Consider the following 19023-nt stretch of genomic DNA (forward strand, 5'->3'; position numbering starts at 1 on the left):
AATCAAGGTAGCCTTTCTTTTGGAATAATGCACCTTTTGGATAAATATGGACTTCAGCTCAATATACACTATGGATGCAAGGGAAACATTTTTTTCCTTGAATTTACATCATTTGCATAATTGCAGACAGTATGCAGTGATGTATCATTTTCCTAAATGCGCTATTACACATATCACATATGAGAATAATTTGCATTGTTTGCTTGCTTAAATCTACCATGATTGATGTACTCTCTCATTTAATAGTTGAGAAAAATGGACATCTCCTCCATTCAGTGAGTCTATTACATGGAAGCTTCGCTTCTGGTAATTAACAATGTAAACTAAAACGTATAAAAATAGATCTACCAAATGTTGGAAGGGTAATCAACCACTAGGTTCATACTATCATGTGTGGTGGACTTGCCCAAAAACTAAAAAATATTGGATGAAAATACATACTTGGTTGGAAAAAATGATAAAGCAGCATATTGATTTGAAACCTGAGATATTTCTGTTGGGCATTCTACTGGAATAATATGATAAAAAGACTATATATCTGGTTTTACATATATTAACTGCAGCTAGAATTGTATTTGCGCAACAATGGAAAAATGATGAGATACTGTCAGATGAGAGCTTAATTAAGAAAATATCAGAATGCACAGAAATGGACAGATTGACACTCATTATTAAGTATAAAGAAGAAACTGACTATTTTGTGATGTGGGATGTATTTTACCAATGGTTAGACAATAGAAACAGAAGTTAGAAAGCAGGAGATATAAAAAAGGGAATGTTAATGTGAAAAGAATTAGATGATGAAGATATTATGTATTATTGTAATTATATTGATATATAGTTACACTGTTAATATTATTGTGACAAATAGAATAACAAATATGTGAATTATGACTTTAAATAACTGTACCCAGATCTCACACTGTTTGGTGGAAATAGAAAGTAATATAAATAAAATAAAAACTAATCAAGGAGAGAAGCAACTTAGAACTGAGGAGAAACTTCCTGACAGTTAGAACAATTAATCGGTGGAACAGCTTGCCTCCAGAAGTTGTGAATGCCCCAACACTGGAAGTCTTTAAGAAGATGTTGGATAGCCATTTGTCTGAAACAGTATAGGGTTTCCTGCCTAGGCAGGGGGTTGGACTAGAAGACCTCCAAGGTCCCTTCCAACTCTGCTATTGTATTATTGTATGAAAAAAATGTAAACTAAAAATAGTTACTGAAGTCATTAGTTGATAAAACCTTAAAATGACCACTGAAAAATACCAGAAAGTTGAAGTTATTTGATGAATGACTTGCAATAAAAACATTGGAACCAATGAAGGCCTGAGAATAATATAACAGCAATATTCAAAAAGACAGCCCAATACCATCCAAGGTCTTTGGTGAGAGAATCCCAGAAATTTAAGGGTCTCCACTAAGAAGTCTTTATTTTTGGTCTGCCAGCTCACTAGATTAGCATGAAATGGCATTCAGTACGGGGAAAGTATGTTAGAATCCCATTGCATGATCTCAACAGCCTCTGGTGGTTACGTTTATACAATTCACTTAATCTAGTTACTAAATTTAAACCTTTGAGATCTCACAGTAGAATGAACTATAAGGAAGGAGGCTCAGTTTATGCTATCTATGTAACTTGCTGAGACCTATAAGTACAAATCTAGACACCAACAAAACCTTTAATATTGTAATATTTTAAATATTTAATATTTTACTTTTAATATTGTAAAATGCACTTGCTTGATTTGCAATTGGTCTGGTTAAATGCGGGGTGTAAAACCAAAAGCTGAGGAATGCAAGAGTGTTGCAGAAGTCAGACTGATCAGTTAAGCTTAGCTCTAGTTTTCTGATCCTCTGTAACTTTCTCTTGGGCTCTTGGTTCATAGGCATTAGAAGTCTTAATCTTTTTTGGACCAAATTCTCAATGTTTTGCTTAAGTTTTCAGCCCAACGGTACGTTCAAACATTTTCTAGAGCCTTAATATGGTTTCCTTACTTTTGGCTTGGCTTCCAACTTTTGTGGCTGGTAATTCCTAACCTGTGACTTAGCATTATGTGTCAATCTGGACATGGTGGATTACTTAAACACCATATATTAAAATGGCTTAGCGTGAGATGTGAGCTGATTTGCACAACCCCATGCTTAGATGACATATACCCCGTTTCTTTCCTATTGTTTGTTATCCTAGATCAGTGTTGGCAAATCTTTCTAGCACCAAGTGTTGAAACCGGGATGTGTGCGGGGCAGCACCGGAAACCGGAAGAGCAGCTCCCCAGTGCGCATGTGCATGCCGGGAAGCGGAGCTTCTGGTTTCCGGCATGCGCATGCACGCCGGTCACCTGGTCTTGCAGTTTCTGGCGCATGCCTTCCAGTTTGGGCACTCTGCGCCGAAGAGGTTCGCCATCACTGACCTATACCATTTTCTCTTTTTGAAAACCCCCAGTGATGGAGCATCCATAACTTCTGAAAGCAAGCCGTCTTGCATGCAACATTTACTTGATGTGGCAAATCAGTTCAGGAGATGAGGTTTGTGTATATAGATAGGGCTTAATAAGGAAAGCTGTTATATCAATGATATCATGATGTACAAAACGATGCAAAGCAGTGGTGGGCCCGGCGCCCACTACATGAACCGCGCAGCGCGTGCATGCATCCTTGCCTCTTGCGACGCCTCCGTAATGCTCCAGCTGCTTGGTGGAGCGTTGTGCAGGTGCCATGCGTGGAACCACCGAAGAGCTCAAATACAGGTAAGGAGCTCAGGCAGGCGGGTGGGCCCTCTAGAGCACCGTACCGGAACGGGCATACTGGTGCCTACCGCCTGCAATCCACCACTGATGCAAAGTCATTGGCATCGTTTGCATGATGATGCCATGATGTCATTGTGGCTCCTAACAGATGCCTATAACAGGGTACTTCCGTTTTATTGAGGGAGACGGTATACATGACCGTATTGGGTCTGTGCTAGCCCTGGATGGGGCTGAACGTGGGCTGGAAACAAAAGATACACCTGCTTCTTTTTCTTTCCTCCTCTGCCTTCACAACCAACTCTTGAATGAGCAACAGTTCACTCTCTTTGAAGATCTGAATTGGTTTGCTTGCAATTTTAGTCTTAAAAGAAATCTTAGACTGGGGTTTTTAGGTTGATTCCCTCTGCCGTAACAGAGGTGCCTTCTCTGCCTGCATTTCTCCCTTATTTCTTATCAGCTACCACCAGATCATCTTTTTTGTGTGTCAATATTTATAATGCACCATTTTTCAAGACCCTAATATTTGGTGCAAAGGCCAATTTAAAGCCTCCTTCTGTTTCATAATCAACAGTATATTCTCTTTTCTTTTTCAGGCCTTTCCAAGGACTCATCCCTAAACCTGGTAAGTGTTTAAAGTCCTGGCAATAAAATACTAAGTGTGTTTTGCCATCCTTTGGTAATTCAACAGCGGCAGTTTATGGAGGAAATGGGGTTTCACTTTTACGGTTGTCTTTGTATCCTAAGCTACTTATCACTATGTTGTATATCACTAAGTCCCTAGTGATAAAAGAGTTACCAGAATTTGTTCATGGTGGGTTTGATTAAGACAGATAGCCGTCTCCCTGGATTGGTTGTGCTGTTGTGTAGCAGGACACAATTGCCAGTTTGTGGAACCTTGCTCTAGATCAGCGGTATCATACTGAAGGCCTGTGGGCCGCATCCAGGATGCTTAAATCTGGCCTGCGAGGAGGATCTGGAAATAGCAAAGGACTGGCCTGCTTTTTATTTTTAGTCTCATACACAAATTTGCAAGTATGCATTCTCTTAGTTATTATTCTTATCACACTTTAACACTTTTAAACATTTAGTTTTCCGTATAAAAAATTAAAATATATGATCGGGATTTCTTTGCTTACCATCCCATACACCTATTTTGTTTTACCACTACCCTACTTCTCTTTCCTTTTCTCCCTCCCTCCCTTCTCTACTTCCTTTTTTCCTCCTTTCCTCCTTCCCCTTACTCTCCCCTACTCTTCTCTCCCTCTTCCTCTGCCTACCCTCTCTCCTCCTCTTCCTATCCCTCCCAATCGTCCTCTCCTCTCCTCTTTCTTCTTTGCCTCTCCTTCCCTCTCTTCTCCTCTCCTCTTCCTCTCTTCCTTTCTCCTTCTATTGTTGTGGGTGCCTATTTTCCTCTTTTCGGGATGGTATTCCAGCAAAACCCGGTTCTAACTTTATATTTGCCATTTTACATTGGCGGAGGAGAACTACAATGCTGATCTGGCCCTCCAAGAAAATTCAGTTTGACACCCCGGCTGTAGAATCAGAGAGCAAGGGATAGAAATTAATATAACTGCAACCCTATTTCTTGTTTAAACACACTTAGTGGTGTAATTACTATACATTTCCATTGAGGTTCTTGTGCTCCATGGATTTTGTTCGTTTTAAGGCTGCATGCTGAATGACTTGATATGCCTAGGATGATCATCAGACATACTGGTGTTACCCCCTCCAAACCTTTTACTTACTTTACTTTACTTTAATTGGATTTGTTAACCGCTCCCTCTCCCCTAGGGGACTCGGGGCGGTGTACAGACGGAATAAAAACATTATAAAAAACATTATATACAGCAAATTACAAAATCCCATAAAAACAAATTAAACATAAGTCTGTACAATAATGCCTAGATTAATTAATGATTAAAACCAAATTAAAATACCCAAATTTAAAATAACCAGTCAGGAAGATCAAGGGATTAGATCATGATTGTGATTGGGTCAGGCCAGCTAATTGGAACAGGTGGGTCTTGAGTTCCTTACGGAAGGAGCGGAGGTCAGTAATGATTCTAATGTCAGGGGGGAGGTCGTTCCAGAGGGTCGGGCCCGTCACAGAGAAGGCCCTACTCCTGGGCGTCGCCCGCTGGCATTGTTTGGCGGACGGCACCCGGAGGAGTCCCTCCCTGTGAGAGCGAATTGGTCGCAGGGATGTATGGGGTAGGATGCGATCCCGCAAATAACTAGGTCCTGAGCCATGGAGCGCTTTGAAGGTGAGAATCAACACCTTGAAACGCACCCGAAAGGCCACAGGTAGCCAGTGCAGCTCGCACAGGAGAGGTGTTACATGGGAGTACCTGAATAATTAACCCTAACTTCGACCCAGATAATCCTCGACTTACAACAGTTCATTTAGTCACCGGTTACAAGAGCACTGAAAAAAGGGACGTACGACCGCTTTTCACACTTACGACCATTGCAGCATCTCCGTGGTCATGTGATCAAAATACAGACGATTGGCAACTGACTCCTATGCTTGATGGTTGCCGTGTCCCGGGGGTCTGCATGATCCCCTTTTGCGACCTTCTGACGAGCAAAGTCAATAGGGAAGCCAGAGTCACTTCACAACCCTGTTAAGTAACTTAACAACTGCAGGGATTCACTTAACAGAAGTGGCAAGAAAGGTCATAAAATGGGGGTGGGGGGGAAACTCACTGAAGAAATGTCCCACTTAGCAACAGAAATGTTGGGCTCCATTGCGGTTGTTCTTTGTCATGAAGCAGCTTGTCGGGATTATTATATAAGAATACTGAAAAGCAGAGATGGGGCACTATGGCCCTTTTATGACCTTGTGGACTTCAACTCCCAGAATTCCTGAGCCAACTGGCTCAGGAATTCTGGGATTTGAAGTCCACAAGGTCATAAAAGGGCCATAGTGCCCCATCTCTGCTGTAAAGTGAAGCTCTTTAAGTAAGGAAACTCTTTTTCTTGTTAACAGAGTGTTACAGGAAATTCAGGCAGGGTCCATCCTCTTCTATTTGTAAGCTCCCTGTGGTTACTACTACTACTCTCCACACACGTACACAAACACCCCCGCATAGCAGTGGAAAAGTGTATTAAGTATTGAAAAAGGAAATCGTTCCACAGTGGCCTGGAACGCAACATATGATAATGTTAAACCATAATGGGGTCGGTTATTTTGGGAGCTAGCATAATGCAAACTGAGACATTGGCTCTGTGACGTGATAATCAGGCCCTTGGTTTATGCAAAAAACAGGGTTGTTTAAAAAAATCCTCAATTGCATATACACCTACAGAATGCACACCCATTAATATTGTGTCTTTGTTCACAATGGAGAAAGGCTAAAGAGCAGTGGTGGGTTCCAGATCCCGTTCCAACTGACAGTGCGTGCATGTGTCTTACCGCTTCCACGAGCCTCCGCAACGCTCCAGCTGCTCAGCGGAGCTTCGCTCAGGCGCTGTACGTGCCATGCACATTGGCGGAAGCGCCAAAGACTTAAAAGACCGGTAAGGAGCTCAGGCGGATGGGTGGGCCCTCCGGAGCACCGTACCAGAATGGTATCCGGTGCTCCGGACAGGCTCCGGTACGCGTGTACCGGGGCGTACCACCTGCAACCCACCACTGCTAAAGAGGTTTTATAACAATAGATTTCCATGAGGAAAGTCCTACCTCTGCTTCCCTTCCCCCTCCCCTTTCCCTTCCCCTTCCCCTCCCCATTTCCTCCCCCTCCCCCTCTGCTTCTCTTTCCCCTTCCCTTCCTTCCCCATCCCCTTCCCATTTCCCTTCTTTTTCCCTTTCCATTCTCTTTCCCTTCCACTTCCCTCTTTCTTTAGCCTTCCTCTGTCTCTTCCAGCGCTTTCCTAAAAATACTGAGAATTGTTCTAGATCCGTGATGCCGAATGGCACCTATGGCATGGGTGCCCGAAGTGGCAGGCAGAGCCCTCTCTGTGGGCACGTGCGCTGTCACCAGCTGCTCTTCTGGTTTCCTGCGCCAACATGCGCGCTGGCCAGCTGCTCTTCGCGGGTGCTGGACCGCTGAAAAATGGCCTGAAAACAGCCCCCAAAACAGGCATGCACGTCCCGGCCAGCTGGTCTTTGCATTTCTGGTGCTCTGTCCCATGCATGCACACACAATCCAGTTTGGGCACTCAGTGCCCAAAATGTTCGCCATCTTTGCTCTAGATCAGTGGCGCCTAATGTGGGGCCCATGCCAGTGGTGGGTTTCTACCGGTTCAGACTGGTTTACTGAACCGGTAGTGGTTTGGCCGCCTGGGTCACTGGAACTGGCAGCCATCCAGGCCTGCCATGCCCCCAAACTGGTTCTCTGGGTGTTGCCATAGGCACCATCATTTTGATTTTTGCTTCTGCGCATGCGCAGAACAATTTTTATTGCACTGCACATGCACGTGGCGCACGCATCAAGTGCGTGCATGCATGCGAAGTGCGCGGACGGCACGCACATAAGTGAACCGGCAGTAGTGCCTGCTGGAACCCACCCCTGGCCCACACCCCAGAGGGGGGGGGATTTGATTTTTAATGGGGGCGATTTGAACCTTGTTTAAACCAAGTTAATAGCCTTTTAGGCTTCCTCCGTGTGAGTAGAGTTCAATTTTTGAGTAAAGTAAGAATTTATGTCGGGGGGGGGTGTCATCAGGATTTTAGAGATGCTTAGGTGGGGCATGGCCAAAGAAAGGTTGGGAATCACTGCTCTAGATCCAGTCCGTTGGTCGTTTGTGTTACTTGCATTGACTAACTAAAGCTCTCTAGGATCTCTGCCATGCCTGTTGATTTGGGAAACTCTTAATTGGGAATGGGGAGGTGTGGGAGAACATAACTCAGTCTCTTGATTTTCCAAAATGCTGGAGGAAGCCATCTTGGGATGTTCTAAATTGAGAAAAGGTGTGGCCAAAATTTGGGTGTTTTGTGGATATGTTAAGAGTGGGGATAGAAGTCCTTTGCTAGGCGAGCCTTCCTCTTCCCTTCCCATTATCCCCAAACCAACAAAATAGGTAGAAACCAAGCTATCATAATTTGGCCATTTTGGATTGTATTTCAATAATGCAATCTGGCTGCTGTGGGGAGTGGTGCAGTGGCGATAAATAAATAAAGGGAGACTAGTATAGATCTATTTCAAGCTATTTAGCTCTCATCAGCTAGCCATACCCTATATATATATATATATATATGTACTATATATGTACTGTGGCATAAATGGGTGGCTAGGTCGGGTTGCCGCCTCCCACTTTAAAGAGAGATATCAGGGCATTCTGTATCCAAGTTAGTCCCCAGTTCTTCTAAATTTCATTTAGTGCAAGACCCCAGTAGCACCAAAGAAGCTAGCGGATCAGTGGTGGGTTCTGGCCAGTATGCTCCGGTACGGGCGTACCAGTGGCAGCTGGGAGCAGCAGCCACCGTACTGGAATGATGCTTTGGGGGGCCCACCCACCTGCCCTCGTTCCTTACCTCTATTTGAGCTAACCGGGTCATTTGTGCACACGCACGCAGCGTACGGCGCCTGCACGACCTCCGCCGAGCAGCTGGAGCGTCACAGGGCGGTGGATGCGCATGCATGAGCAGCGCGCGTGCCCGTGTTGGACGCACAGCCCCGTTGCAGTGTACCGGTTGTGACAGGATCCGGAACCCACCACTGTAGCGGGTGTGTTGTGCCTCTGCCATACAGTAGAACCTCTGGTCACAACCATAATTTGTTCCGTAACTTTGGTCTCAACCCGATTTGGTCGTGACCCAAACCTAACCAAAATGAATGCAACGGCCACACAAGGTCGCTGTTGTTTGGCACTTTTTAAAAAAATTGGAAATCAGCCGTGGCCGTGTTTTGATTGCATACCCGAGTATGCGTTGGTGACCAGATTCAAAACTTTTGTGAATGTTTGGGTCGGAACCCAATTTGGTCAGAAGCATTCGTGACCAGAGGTTCTACTATATCCATCTTTATCTGCTTAAACCCAAGTTTCTTTTCAACTTCGTAGTTTAGGCCCAATCCCAGAGTTTTTCAGAATCTGTGCTTGCGTGTGTGCGTGTAAGCCACCCCATTGCACATTGATTTTCTACTCTTTTTTGTTTTTGCTTGCGCAAAGAGCAAAAACCCTACTCACTCACTGCCCCTTCTCTCTTTTCTTTCCCTGATGTACAACGTAGCCCCTACATGGATACCCACCTTGGAAAAAGCTTACACCACTGTGAACGGTATGTTGCTTAGATGAGGCACTAATAGACGGTAGCAGACTGGAGATTGTGTTATAGTGTTGCTGTGATAATATGATTATTGGGGGTCTATTTGAGGTTATTTGTACATGCCAGACTCCCTTTATGTATCTGTAAGGTCCAGATGAAGGTCTGGCAAAAAAAATATGCAATAATTCGGATTACTCAAGAAGGTTTCACAGAGGTTTAGCTATACACATCCTCTTCCTTCATTCTTTTCCACACCTTTGAAGCCAATGCTGAAGGGAGAATGATTGGTAGGCTGTTGAGGGTACTGTAGGGTGAAAAGGCCTTTAAAAATTGTTTTCCCACTACTGTGTGACCCAGCCCTTTGTAGGCCGCATCTTGACTTGCTTTCTTTGCTTTGAATCTTTAAAATAAAACCAAAGAGTCTTAAATCTTATATTTACTCTGGTGTTAGCCTAACCTCAAGGTTTCTCCAGCTTGGCAACCTTTAGAACAGGGGTGGAGAACTACGGCCCTTTTACGATGTGTGAACTTCAACTCCCAGAATTCCTGAGCCAGCGTGGTCATGTGACCACAGGACTGCCAACAGCTGTAAATGTGGACTGGTGATGACTGGTGACCACTGGGGGAGTGTGTATGTGTGGGATAACTGTCAGAACTTTAGACATTAGTAGCTCCCAAGAGATCCATGGTAACTTTGAATGGACACTAAGCAATTAGTCATAAGTCAAGAATTCCCACCAGAGGTGAATTCCTAACGGTTTGGCCTGGTTTGGCTGAACCGGTAGTGGTTTGCTGGCCTGGGTCACCGGAACTGGCAGCGACCTAGGCCTACCATGCCTCCGAACTGGTTCCCCAATTGGCGTGGCATGGTTTTTTCCCCATTTTTTAATGTTCTGCACATTCACAGACCTATTTTTGGGCCAACTGCGCACGCACCAGTGAAATGAGTGCGCGTGTGAAAAATTGTGCATGCACCGAACCGGCAGTAATGCCAGCAGCAACCCACTCGATTCCCAGTATTACTTTAGCAGGGAGTAGACGTGAGATGCTTGATTAAATAAGGGCAAAACCATATTTCCTATAAATGGATCTACAATTCTGAGAATAGGCTGATGATTCTGAGAGTCTCAGGAGGACACCACTTAGAGCAGTGTTTCTCAAACTTGGTGACTTTAAGTCCTGTGGACTTCAACTCCCAGAATCCCCCAGCCAGCATAGCCAAGTTGAGAAACACTGACTTAGAGAATGTTGGGCTAATATCGAAGCAAACTTTAGATTGAATAGAATAACAAATTTGGAAGGGACCTTGGAGGTCTTCTAGTCCAACCCCCTGCCTAGGCAGGAAACCCTACACCACTTCAGACAAATGGTTATCCAACATCTTCTTAAAAACTTCCAGTGTTGGAGCGTTCACAAGTTCTGGGTGCAGGTTGTTCCATTGGTTAATTGTTCTAACTGTCAGAAAATTTCTCCTTAGTTCTAAGTTGCTTCTCTCCTTGATTACCGTATTTTTTGGAGTATAAGGCGCACTGGAATATAAGACCCACCAAGGTTTTGAACAGGCAATTTTTTTTAAAAAAAGGGTTTTGCACTCTGCAAACCTCCCAAAAACGGCCTGTTTTTCGCAAAAGGGCCCGTTGTTTCCACTCAAAAAGGCATGTATAGCCTTTAGGGGCTTGCAGAGTGTTCCGGGGGGGGGGGGGGGCAAAAGCGGGTCCGTTTTTTGTCAAAAAAATTGCATGCATAGCCTTTAGGAGGCTTATAGACTACTCCTGGAGGCTGGGGGGGGGGGGGCAAAATTGAGCAAAAAATGGCCCATTTTTCACTCATTTCTGTCTTCTCCAGCCCCCAGGAGCTCTCTGAAAGCCTTCTACAGGCTATGCATGGCCATTTTGGTGAAGGTGATGGGGCTTCGGGAGGCAAAAAATGCTGTATTCAGTGTCTAAGATGCACCCAGATTTTCAGCCTCTTTTTTGCGGGAAAAAGGTGTGTCTTATACTCCAAAAAATACAGTAGTTTCCACCCATTGCTTCTTGTTCTGCCCCCAGGTGCCTTGGAGAATAGTTTGACTCCCTCTTCTTTGTGGCAGCCCCTGAGATATTGGAAGACTGCTATCATGTCTTCCTTAGTCCTTCTTTTCATCTTTTGTTTTCTTTTTCGTGGCCACAAAGCTTCCAAGGCTCGATTGTTTCACCTTGCAACCCCTTGGTGCTTCAAGTGAAATACAGAAAATGAACAAAGCGCGGTGGTAAAGTCTTTCTGTGCACCTAAGCCAGTGTTTCTCAAATTTGGCAACTCTAAGGCATGTGGACTTCAACTCCCAGAATTCCCCAGCCAGCCCAGCTGGCTGGGGAATTCTGGGAGTTGAAGTCCACATGCCTTAGAGTTGCCAAATTTGAGAAACACTGACCTAAGCTGATGTCTCTCCAAAGCCTTGAGCACAACCTGACAAATTACAAAGCAACAACAACAACAAAAACCCATACCCAATTGGGTGATTGGTACTCCAGGATCTTTTAGAGGCTGTAACTGTCAATTATTTCTCTCTCCCATCAATTTTTTCTCTCTCCTCCCCCCTCTTTGTCGCAATGCACTAATTAGTAAGGACAACACACAAGGATTTCCATTTATCAAGCCCTGACAGGCCCAGAACAAAGAGAAATGATATCATGCAGAAACTGGCAATATCTGACTGGGGCTCTGGGCAGCCCTTAGGCTAATTTCATGCAAAAGTTCAGTTTGGACCTCGGGGAAGAGCTATTTGCTCATTCCCTGCAGGTTGATGTTTGGAAGTGAGACAAATGATACATAAACCATTTGTTAATTTGGCAGTAACTCTATTACCTTCCTTTTCAATGATACAGTTATCTCCCCTAAAGGTTACTTACTACATAGCCAATCTTAACTAGAGCTCTTACTGATAATAAATTAAATTTCAGTTTAGGTATATACAACATGGATAAATGCTCATTTACAAATGAGCACCTTGCCATACCTTCACCAGATGCTTTCACCCTCCAACCATTTGCCAAAGATACATGTTGCTTGCTGGCAGACATTTTTATAAAACAATTCTTATTTCTAGTAATGCACTGTGATGCTCCACTATCAACAACCCATGAATCATGGCTTATTGGTGCATTTCTAGAGATAGTCAAAGTAGACATACCTAAATAGCCATTAGCTTTTTTCTTAGCCTTTCTAGTATTCTGGTGTTTTGCACGTTTACAGAATCTAGCTATATGCCCCTTTGCCCCACAAGAAAAACATTTTCTAGCAGTATAGGCAGTTGAAGGTGAGTCTTCATGTTGTGGTGGTTTCTCTCTGTTGCTCTCTTTCCAACCTTCTTCTGGACTCTTCCAACAGTCGTACAGTTATTTCAGTCAATGTTAGTTCATTTCGGGTTAGGACTTCAAGGGAAGATACAAAATCATCATAACTCTCATCTAGTGAGGACAGAATGATGTAGACTTGATGTAACTCTGAGAAAATAAGTTTTTTTTCATGTAGCTCTTGGAAAACTCCTTTTATAAAGTTTAAATGAGCTAACATTTCTCCACCCTTCAGAAGACGTGCCCAAAACAGTTTGCGGTAAGATGTATATGTGCACCTACAGTGTCACATACATAAATCTTCTTCAAATTCTCCCAACATCTTGCTGCAGAATTCTCCCCACGAATATGAACTAATTGTTGGTCAGTCAGTGTTAGACCAATTATACACAATGCTCGTTCGTTGCATCGTTGAAACTCTGCTATCTTCTTGGCATTATCCTCGACATCTGGATTCCAAGAAGTCATGTCCGGTGGATTCTGTACAACATCCCATAATCCCTCAGTACGCAGGAGTAGGCTGCACTTCATAGACCAAGAAACATAGTTTGTTCCATCCAACCGGGTTATTAGTGATAGACTTGCTGATGGTACATGTGCCATCTTCTCCATAATAGTAACACTTACAAACTAAACAGCTATCTGTGTACGGTATGGCGTATCAACACCAACTCTCTTTTTAGCTACATATGGTACACTCTGGGCCCATAACCAGTGTTACGTAATTAAGCTCCTTGTTAGGAGAGCGAGTGTGCAGAGAAGCGTAATGAGAGTGATATGGAAGAACACGCACAAACCAGCATACAGGGACACTGAATAGTATAAAATATAGTAGTTTACTATGTGGAAATATAGAGGTATTCAGAGTTCAGTTTACAGTCCAAGTCATACACGGTTCAGTCAGTCAGTTAGTTACCAATATTCTCAGTTTAACACACAAAATAGCTAACAGTAGCAAGACTCAGTAACTCATGATACAGTATCCCATCAGCGGCTAACAAACAGAGCGCTAACAGTCATTCTGGCTCCCTCTTATGGCTGCTTGAGGTAACAGCAACCCACCACATCTCTAGCATTTAAAGTAACATACATTTGTTACAATCATGGCTTATATACATTGCCAAGCCAAGACTAGGGTTACATCCCTAACAAAGGCCCCTGCTCAAATCCAGTCTCATTGCTTTTCCATCCATGTTGGGGTTTTTTCTTGTGCCATTCTGATGTGAGGCCCTCCTTCATTTAAATCCACAGATCTTCCTCTATAGACTATCCCAGTACAGGGCAGGAACATGTCCTTGCCATAGAGAGTGTCCCACTTTTACCTCAAGTTGAATCCCATTCTTGACCCATCCTGGTCCCAAAGCAACAATAGTTTGTCCTTGTACTCCATCTGCATTGTCCTCCTGCTCAGATCCTACCACACTGTCCTTTCTATAAAGACTCACAGACCCACTTCCTAACACCTGACTTGCTAAAACAACTGGGGAACTGCTCGTCTTTGTTTTTAGATACAACTGCTGTTAATCAGATCAGTAGGATGTAGTCTGTTTGAATGCAGCTACATTTTGTTATACTGCCTGCAAAATTAGACAGACTTTGAGTGCCCATTGATGATCCAGCACAAATTGTAATATATTGTCTTTTTTTCATTATTAAAGTCCCAAAATTGTTAAAGCACTTGAACTTTTTCATTTTCTATGATTTTTCTCTATTTTATGATCGCACCAATTTCTTCTTCTTCTTCTTCTTCTTCTTCTTCTTCTTCTTCTTCTTCTTCTTCTTCTTCTTCTTCTTCTTCTTCTTCTTCTTCTTCTTCTTCTCCTTCTCCTCCTCCTCCTCCTCCTCCTCCTCCTCCTCCTCCTCCTCCTCCTCCTCCTCCTCCTCCTCCTCCTCTTCTTCTCCTCCTCCTCCTCCTCCTCCTCCTCCTCCTCCTCCTCCTCCTCTTCTTCTTCTTCTTCTTCTTCTCCTCCTCCTCCTCCTCCTCCTCCTCCTCCTCCTCCTCCTCCTCCTCTTCCTCCTCCTCCTCCTCCTCTTCCTCCTCCTCCTCCTCCTCTTCCTCCTCCTCCTCCTCCTCCTCCTCCTCCTCCTCCTCCTCCTCCTCCTCCTCCTCCTCCTCCTCCTCCTCCCCTCCTCCTCCTCCTCCTCCTCCTCCTCCTCCTCCTCCTCCTCCTCCTCTTCTTCTTCTTCTCCTCCTCCTCCTCCTCCTCCTCCTCCTCCTCCTCTTCCTCCTCCTCCTCCTCTTCCTCCTCCTCCTCTTCCTCCTCCTCCTCCTCCTCCTCCTCCTCCTCCTCCTCCTCCTCCTCTCCTCCTCCTCCTCCTCCTCCTCCTCCTCTTCCTCCCCTCCCTCCCTCTCTCACAATGTTAGACTGAGATGAGCTATTGAAACTGTATGTCAGGAGATTCAGAAATGACCAAAGGAAACACTTGTTCACAAAACACATTTGTAAAACAGCAGTAGAAATGGCAACAGGTTTAAGGGTCATTTTCTTCCTCTTCCTCTTCTTTAATGCTCCTTGCTTCTAACACTGGTCTGTGACCGTAATAAAAAATACTATTATGCATTGTCACCCTCCCTGATAAAACAGTCACATTTTAAGAAGTGAAATGTTTGGTTGTTCTTTGATCTATTTCCTTAAGATACTTTCCATTACTCCATTCCAAACACACACATATTTTTTATGCTTTCAAAAACTCTGCAAAATATTGGCATCCCTCTTAATTATAGAATCTCTTCTAAATTTAGAATTGCTTCTAAAACAGGTTTTAATCCCTGGAGTTTTCAAGCTGCGTTGGAAAAATCTTCTGCTTGAACCTCGAGGGAGAATATTATTACAGTAATTAATGTATTAGACTAAGACCAGGAAAATCTAGTTTCAAATCCTTCCTTGACTAAAGAGCTTTCTTGGTCATTTTGGGCTGATCACTATCTCAGTTGTTGTAAAGATAAAATGAGGGGGAGTGTAAAGATTTAGTCTGTAACGTGATGGTGGGGAAAAGGGCTGTTGAACTTCTCCTTGAGCAAGAAGAAGATCAACTGGATGTTTTTAAGAAGAGTCTAGGCAGTCACTTATCTGAAATAAGATGTGGAGACTCTAGAAAGAGTGCAGAGAAGAGCAACAAAGATGATTGGGGGACTGGAGACTAAAACATATGAAGAACGGTTGCAGGAAATGGGTATGTCTAGTTTGATGAAAAGAAGGACTAGGGGAGACATGATAGCAGTGTTCCAATATCTCAGGGGTTGCCACAAAGAAGAGGGAGTCAAACTATTCTCCAAGGCACCTGAGGGTAGAATAAGAAGCAATGGTTGGAAACTAATCAAGGAGAGAAGCAACTTAGAACTGAGGAGAAATTTCCTGACAGTTAGAAAAATTAATCAGTGGAACAGAAGTTGCCTCCAGAAGTTGTGAATGCCCCAACACTGGAAGTCTTTAAGAATATGTTGGATAGCCATTTGTCTGAAGTGGTGTAGGGTTTCCTGCCTAGGCAGGGGGTTGGACTAGAAGGCCTCCAAGGTCCCTTCCTTCCAACTCTGCTGTTGTATTGTATTGTAAATAGTATAGTTTCTCCTGCTTAAACAGGGGGCTGGACTAGAAGGCCTTCAAGGTCCCTTCCAGCTTATTCATGCTATTCTAAGAAGATCCATAACCTAGAGTTGTCGGTTTCTTTGTTATGGGAGTAATACAAGTTCCAGTATTATTTTTCTTACTTTCTTTGCATCCTGAAATACACAAGATTTCAGATGGGAAAAAACAGGTAGAAAAGAGCTTCAATATTCCTTTGTTTAATACTGTGCCTCAGATCAAATCTACCTACTCTTGATGCAGTTATTTGGGGAGAACAGAAAGTTGCTATCTGGCATCTCTCACCATCTTGAAAGAACTATAAGCATTTTTTAAAACTGCTCATAGAATGGCTGGGTGGGCAGAACTGGATGTGGAAAAGATGTGCCTGCATCTAGGGCACTAATTCGATAGGATACCAGCAGAGCCTTTTCGGTTAATTTTAATTAAAGATTCGCCATCATTGCTGGGTGACCAGGAGTTAATCTGTGCTGTTCTCGGTAAACATTTGAGCCCTTGGTCAGTTCCCTTCCTTCTAGGACAGTGAGTCTCAGCCTTCCTAATGCCGCGACCCTTTAATACAGTTCCTCATGTTGTTGTGACCCCCAACCATAAAATTATTTTATGTTTTCCGTATTTTTTTGAAAATATGTGTTTTCCAATCGTTGTGGCGACCCCTGTGAAAGGGTCGTTCAACCCCCAAAGGGGTCCCGACCCACAGGTTGAGAACCACTGTTCTAGGATAACACACTGAAAAGAAATGAAAAGTGACAGCAAACACATTTTCTCTGCTGCCTGAGTCACGAGACATTTTTTCAGGAGCTTAAGTTATATAGGGAGTCCTCTACCTATGGCTACAATTGAGCCCAAAATGTCCACTAAGACAGACAGTTGTTAAGTGCATTTTGCCCCACTTTTACGACCTTTCTTGCCACAGTTGTTAAGAGAATCACTGCAGCTGTTAAGTTAATAACGAGGTTGTTAAGTGAATCTGGCTTCCTCTTTGACTTTGCTTGTCAGAAGGTCGCAAAAGGGGACCCACATATGACCCCAGGACTGTCATAAATACATGCCAGCTGCCAAATATCCTAATTTTGATCACCTGACCATGGGGTGCTACCGTGGTTGTTTAGCGTGAAAAAAAATCTTTTCAGTGCCGTTAGGATTTTGAACCGTCACTAATGTGAATGGTGGTAAGTTGAGGGCTAACAATAGCAGGTAAGATTTCCCCTGGAGTACAGAGAAATACCTGCAGTGACATGTCTTTTGAGCACTACAGCAATACAGCCAATCATTTAATGGGGTGGTAGCAGGGGTGGGCTGCTGGGGTTTCGCAGGGGTTCGGTAGAACCTCTAGCTAAGATGCTGTGCAGTTTGCAGAACCCCCAAATCCCACTCCTGGCTGGCCCCACCCACCCCGCCCCTCCCAGGAGTCCCCATGCAGCCCATTTTGGATGTAGGTAAGTGCAGGGTGTGCACTGAGGCTTGGTGAGGGCAAAAAATGGGCCTACCAAAAGTTCAGTAAGGCCAGAAAAGGGCCCATTTTCGGGCTCCAGAGAGCCTCCGGAGCCTGGGGAGGCCATTTTCGCCCTCTCGTGGGCTCGAGAAAACCTCTGGAGGCTGGGAAAGGCAACTCCCCCTGCCATGGTGCAGGAGGCCTACTAGGCCACGCCCACCCAGCAACCAGACAGAGAACCCATTGCTGAAGTTTTTGAAGCCCACTGCTGGGTGGTAGGCTCTTGTTTTCTGGAGGACTTCAAGGAGAAAGTGGACTTCTGGAAATGACCCAACTGTGGATTTTCCATACTGAGTAAAGGTTTTGTTGGGCCATGAAGTCAGGATCAGACAACGTAGTCCTTCTGTAAGGGATTCTGTCATGTGATCCCCAGAAATTGCCTGTAGGTTGCCACTGAATTTTAATTTTTAATAAAGCAGAAGAGGAAATGTGTTAAATACCCTGGGAGTAATCATATTAATTGTTTTTAATCAAGTTGAAGATTCATCAGAATTGAATAAGAATCCCATTTAAATAAGAAATAAATGGAAAAAGTAAATACAATTTAGATTTTATCCTGGCCATCTTCACTTGGTTTTTTTTCTAGCCTCGCCGTATTTTTTTTGCAGGGTAAGGGAAAAAAACGTGCAATGTGGAAGTACCAAAACTGGTACCCAAAATGGGCCTTGAACCTTCTTGGTTTTATTGTTCCCTCCAATTCTTGGATATTATGAGAATACTTTTATCATCCAAAGATAAGGAATTTAGTGAGCGGAGGCCAAATCTAAGATTTCCCATACAGAGCTGGTTGGTCTTTGTAGGAACTAGATATCTTTGTCTTAAGGGAGTAGTAGTGGTGGGATTCAAATAATTTAACAACCAGTTCTCTAACGAACAGCTGGGTAGGTAGTCATGTGACTGGATGGGCGTGGCCAACTCAACATCACTCACGTCAATGGGCACTTCGCCTTAGCTGATGCAATGTAATAAAGGTTAACCAGAGAGGCAGTTTCTGTAAGCAGGGCAATCAAGATTAGGCTAGAAACAACACCAGGATGTTTCCTTCCTGCCTTCCTTACAGGATTAGTCCTGTAAAGTGGAAAAAAACAAAATGAGATTTATTCCAACAACCGGTTCTCTGAATTGCTTAGAAGTTAACAACTGGTTCTCCCAAATAGGTTTGAACTGGCTGAATCCCACCACTGGGTAGAAGGTAATCTCTTGGGAGCAGTATGTAGGTGAGCTTGGTGGTTTTGACATTTTATTACCAAGCTAGGTAACATTATCAGCAGGTAGCATTGATGGTGTTACCTAGTTTGCTAATGAAAACAATCATGCTCAGAGAGCACCAAGGACTCAACAGTTCAACCCTGAGCTACAATATTCTTTTCTATCTGAGCAGGTGGTGTAGAATCCACAGCTGGGGCATTTCCTAGAAGGTGGCTGTCTACTTTCTCCTTGAAGTGGTCTCTGACAGCAGTATGCTGGCCCTTAGTAGATAGGACTCTGAGAAAAGCTGCTTGTTTTCCTTCCATTTATTCAGTTGATTTAATATGATCATTCTTTAGCCATGCCTGGAATGATTTCCCCCCTCTATCCCATTAAATAACAACCTGGTGTCCACAATGAGAAATCTGGATGCTGCATCCAAGGCTTTTGAAACTGTTCCTTCTCT

General features: G+C 43.8%; 1 protein-coding gene across 4 annotated transcripts in view; it reads left to right on the top strand.

The window, feature by feature from the left end:
- GTF2IRD1 (GTF2I repeat domain containing 1) overlaps positions 1-19023 on the top strand; it is a gene marked incomplete at its 5' end in the record, with an annotated part of 194773 nt that overhangs the window by 162186 nt on the left and 13564 nt on the right. For 3 of the 4 annotated variants that reach the window (XM_081941414.1, XM_081941415.1, XM_081941416.1), the window contains 2 exons: positions 3344-3372; positions 8923-8970. In XM_081941414.1, the coding sequence (XP_081797540.1) occupies positions 3344-3372; positions 8923-8970 (77 nt within the window). The remainder of the gene's footprint in view (positions 1-3343; positions 3373-8922; positions 8971-19023) is intronic. The other variant, XM_081941417.1, reaches the window with a different exon arrangement.

The sequence above is a fragment of the Natrix helvetica genome (genome assembly GCF_964273705.1).
Source record: "Natrix helvetica genome assembly, chromosome: 2".
Taxonomy (NCBI): domain Eukaryota; kingdom Metazoa; phylum Chordata; class Lepidosauria; order Squamata; family Natricidae; genus Natrix; species Natrix helvetica.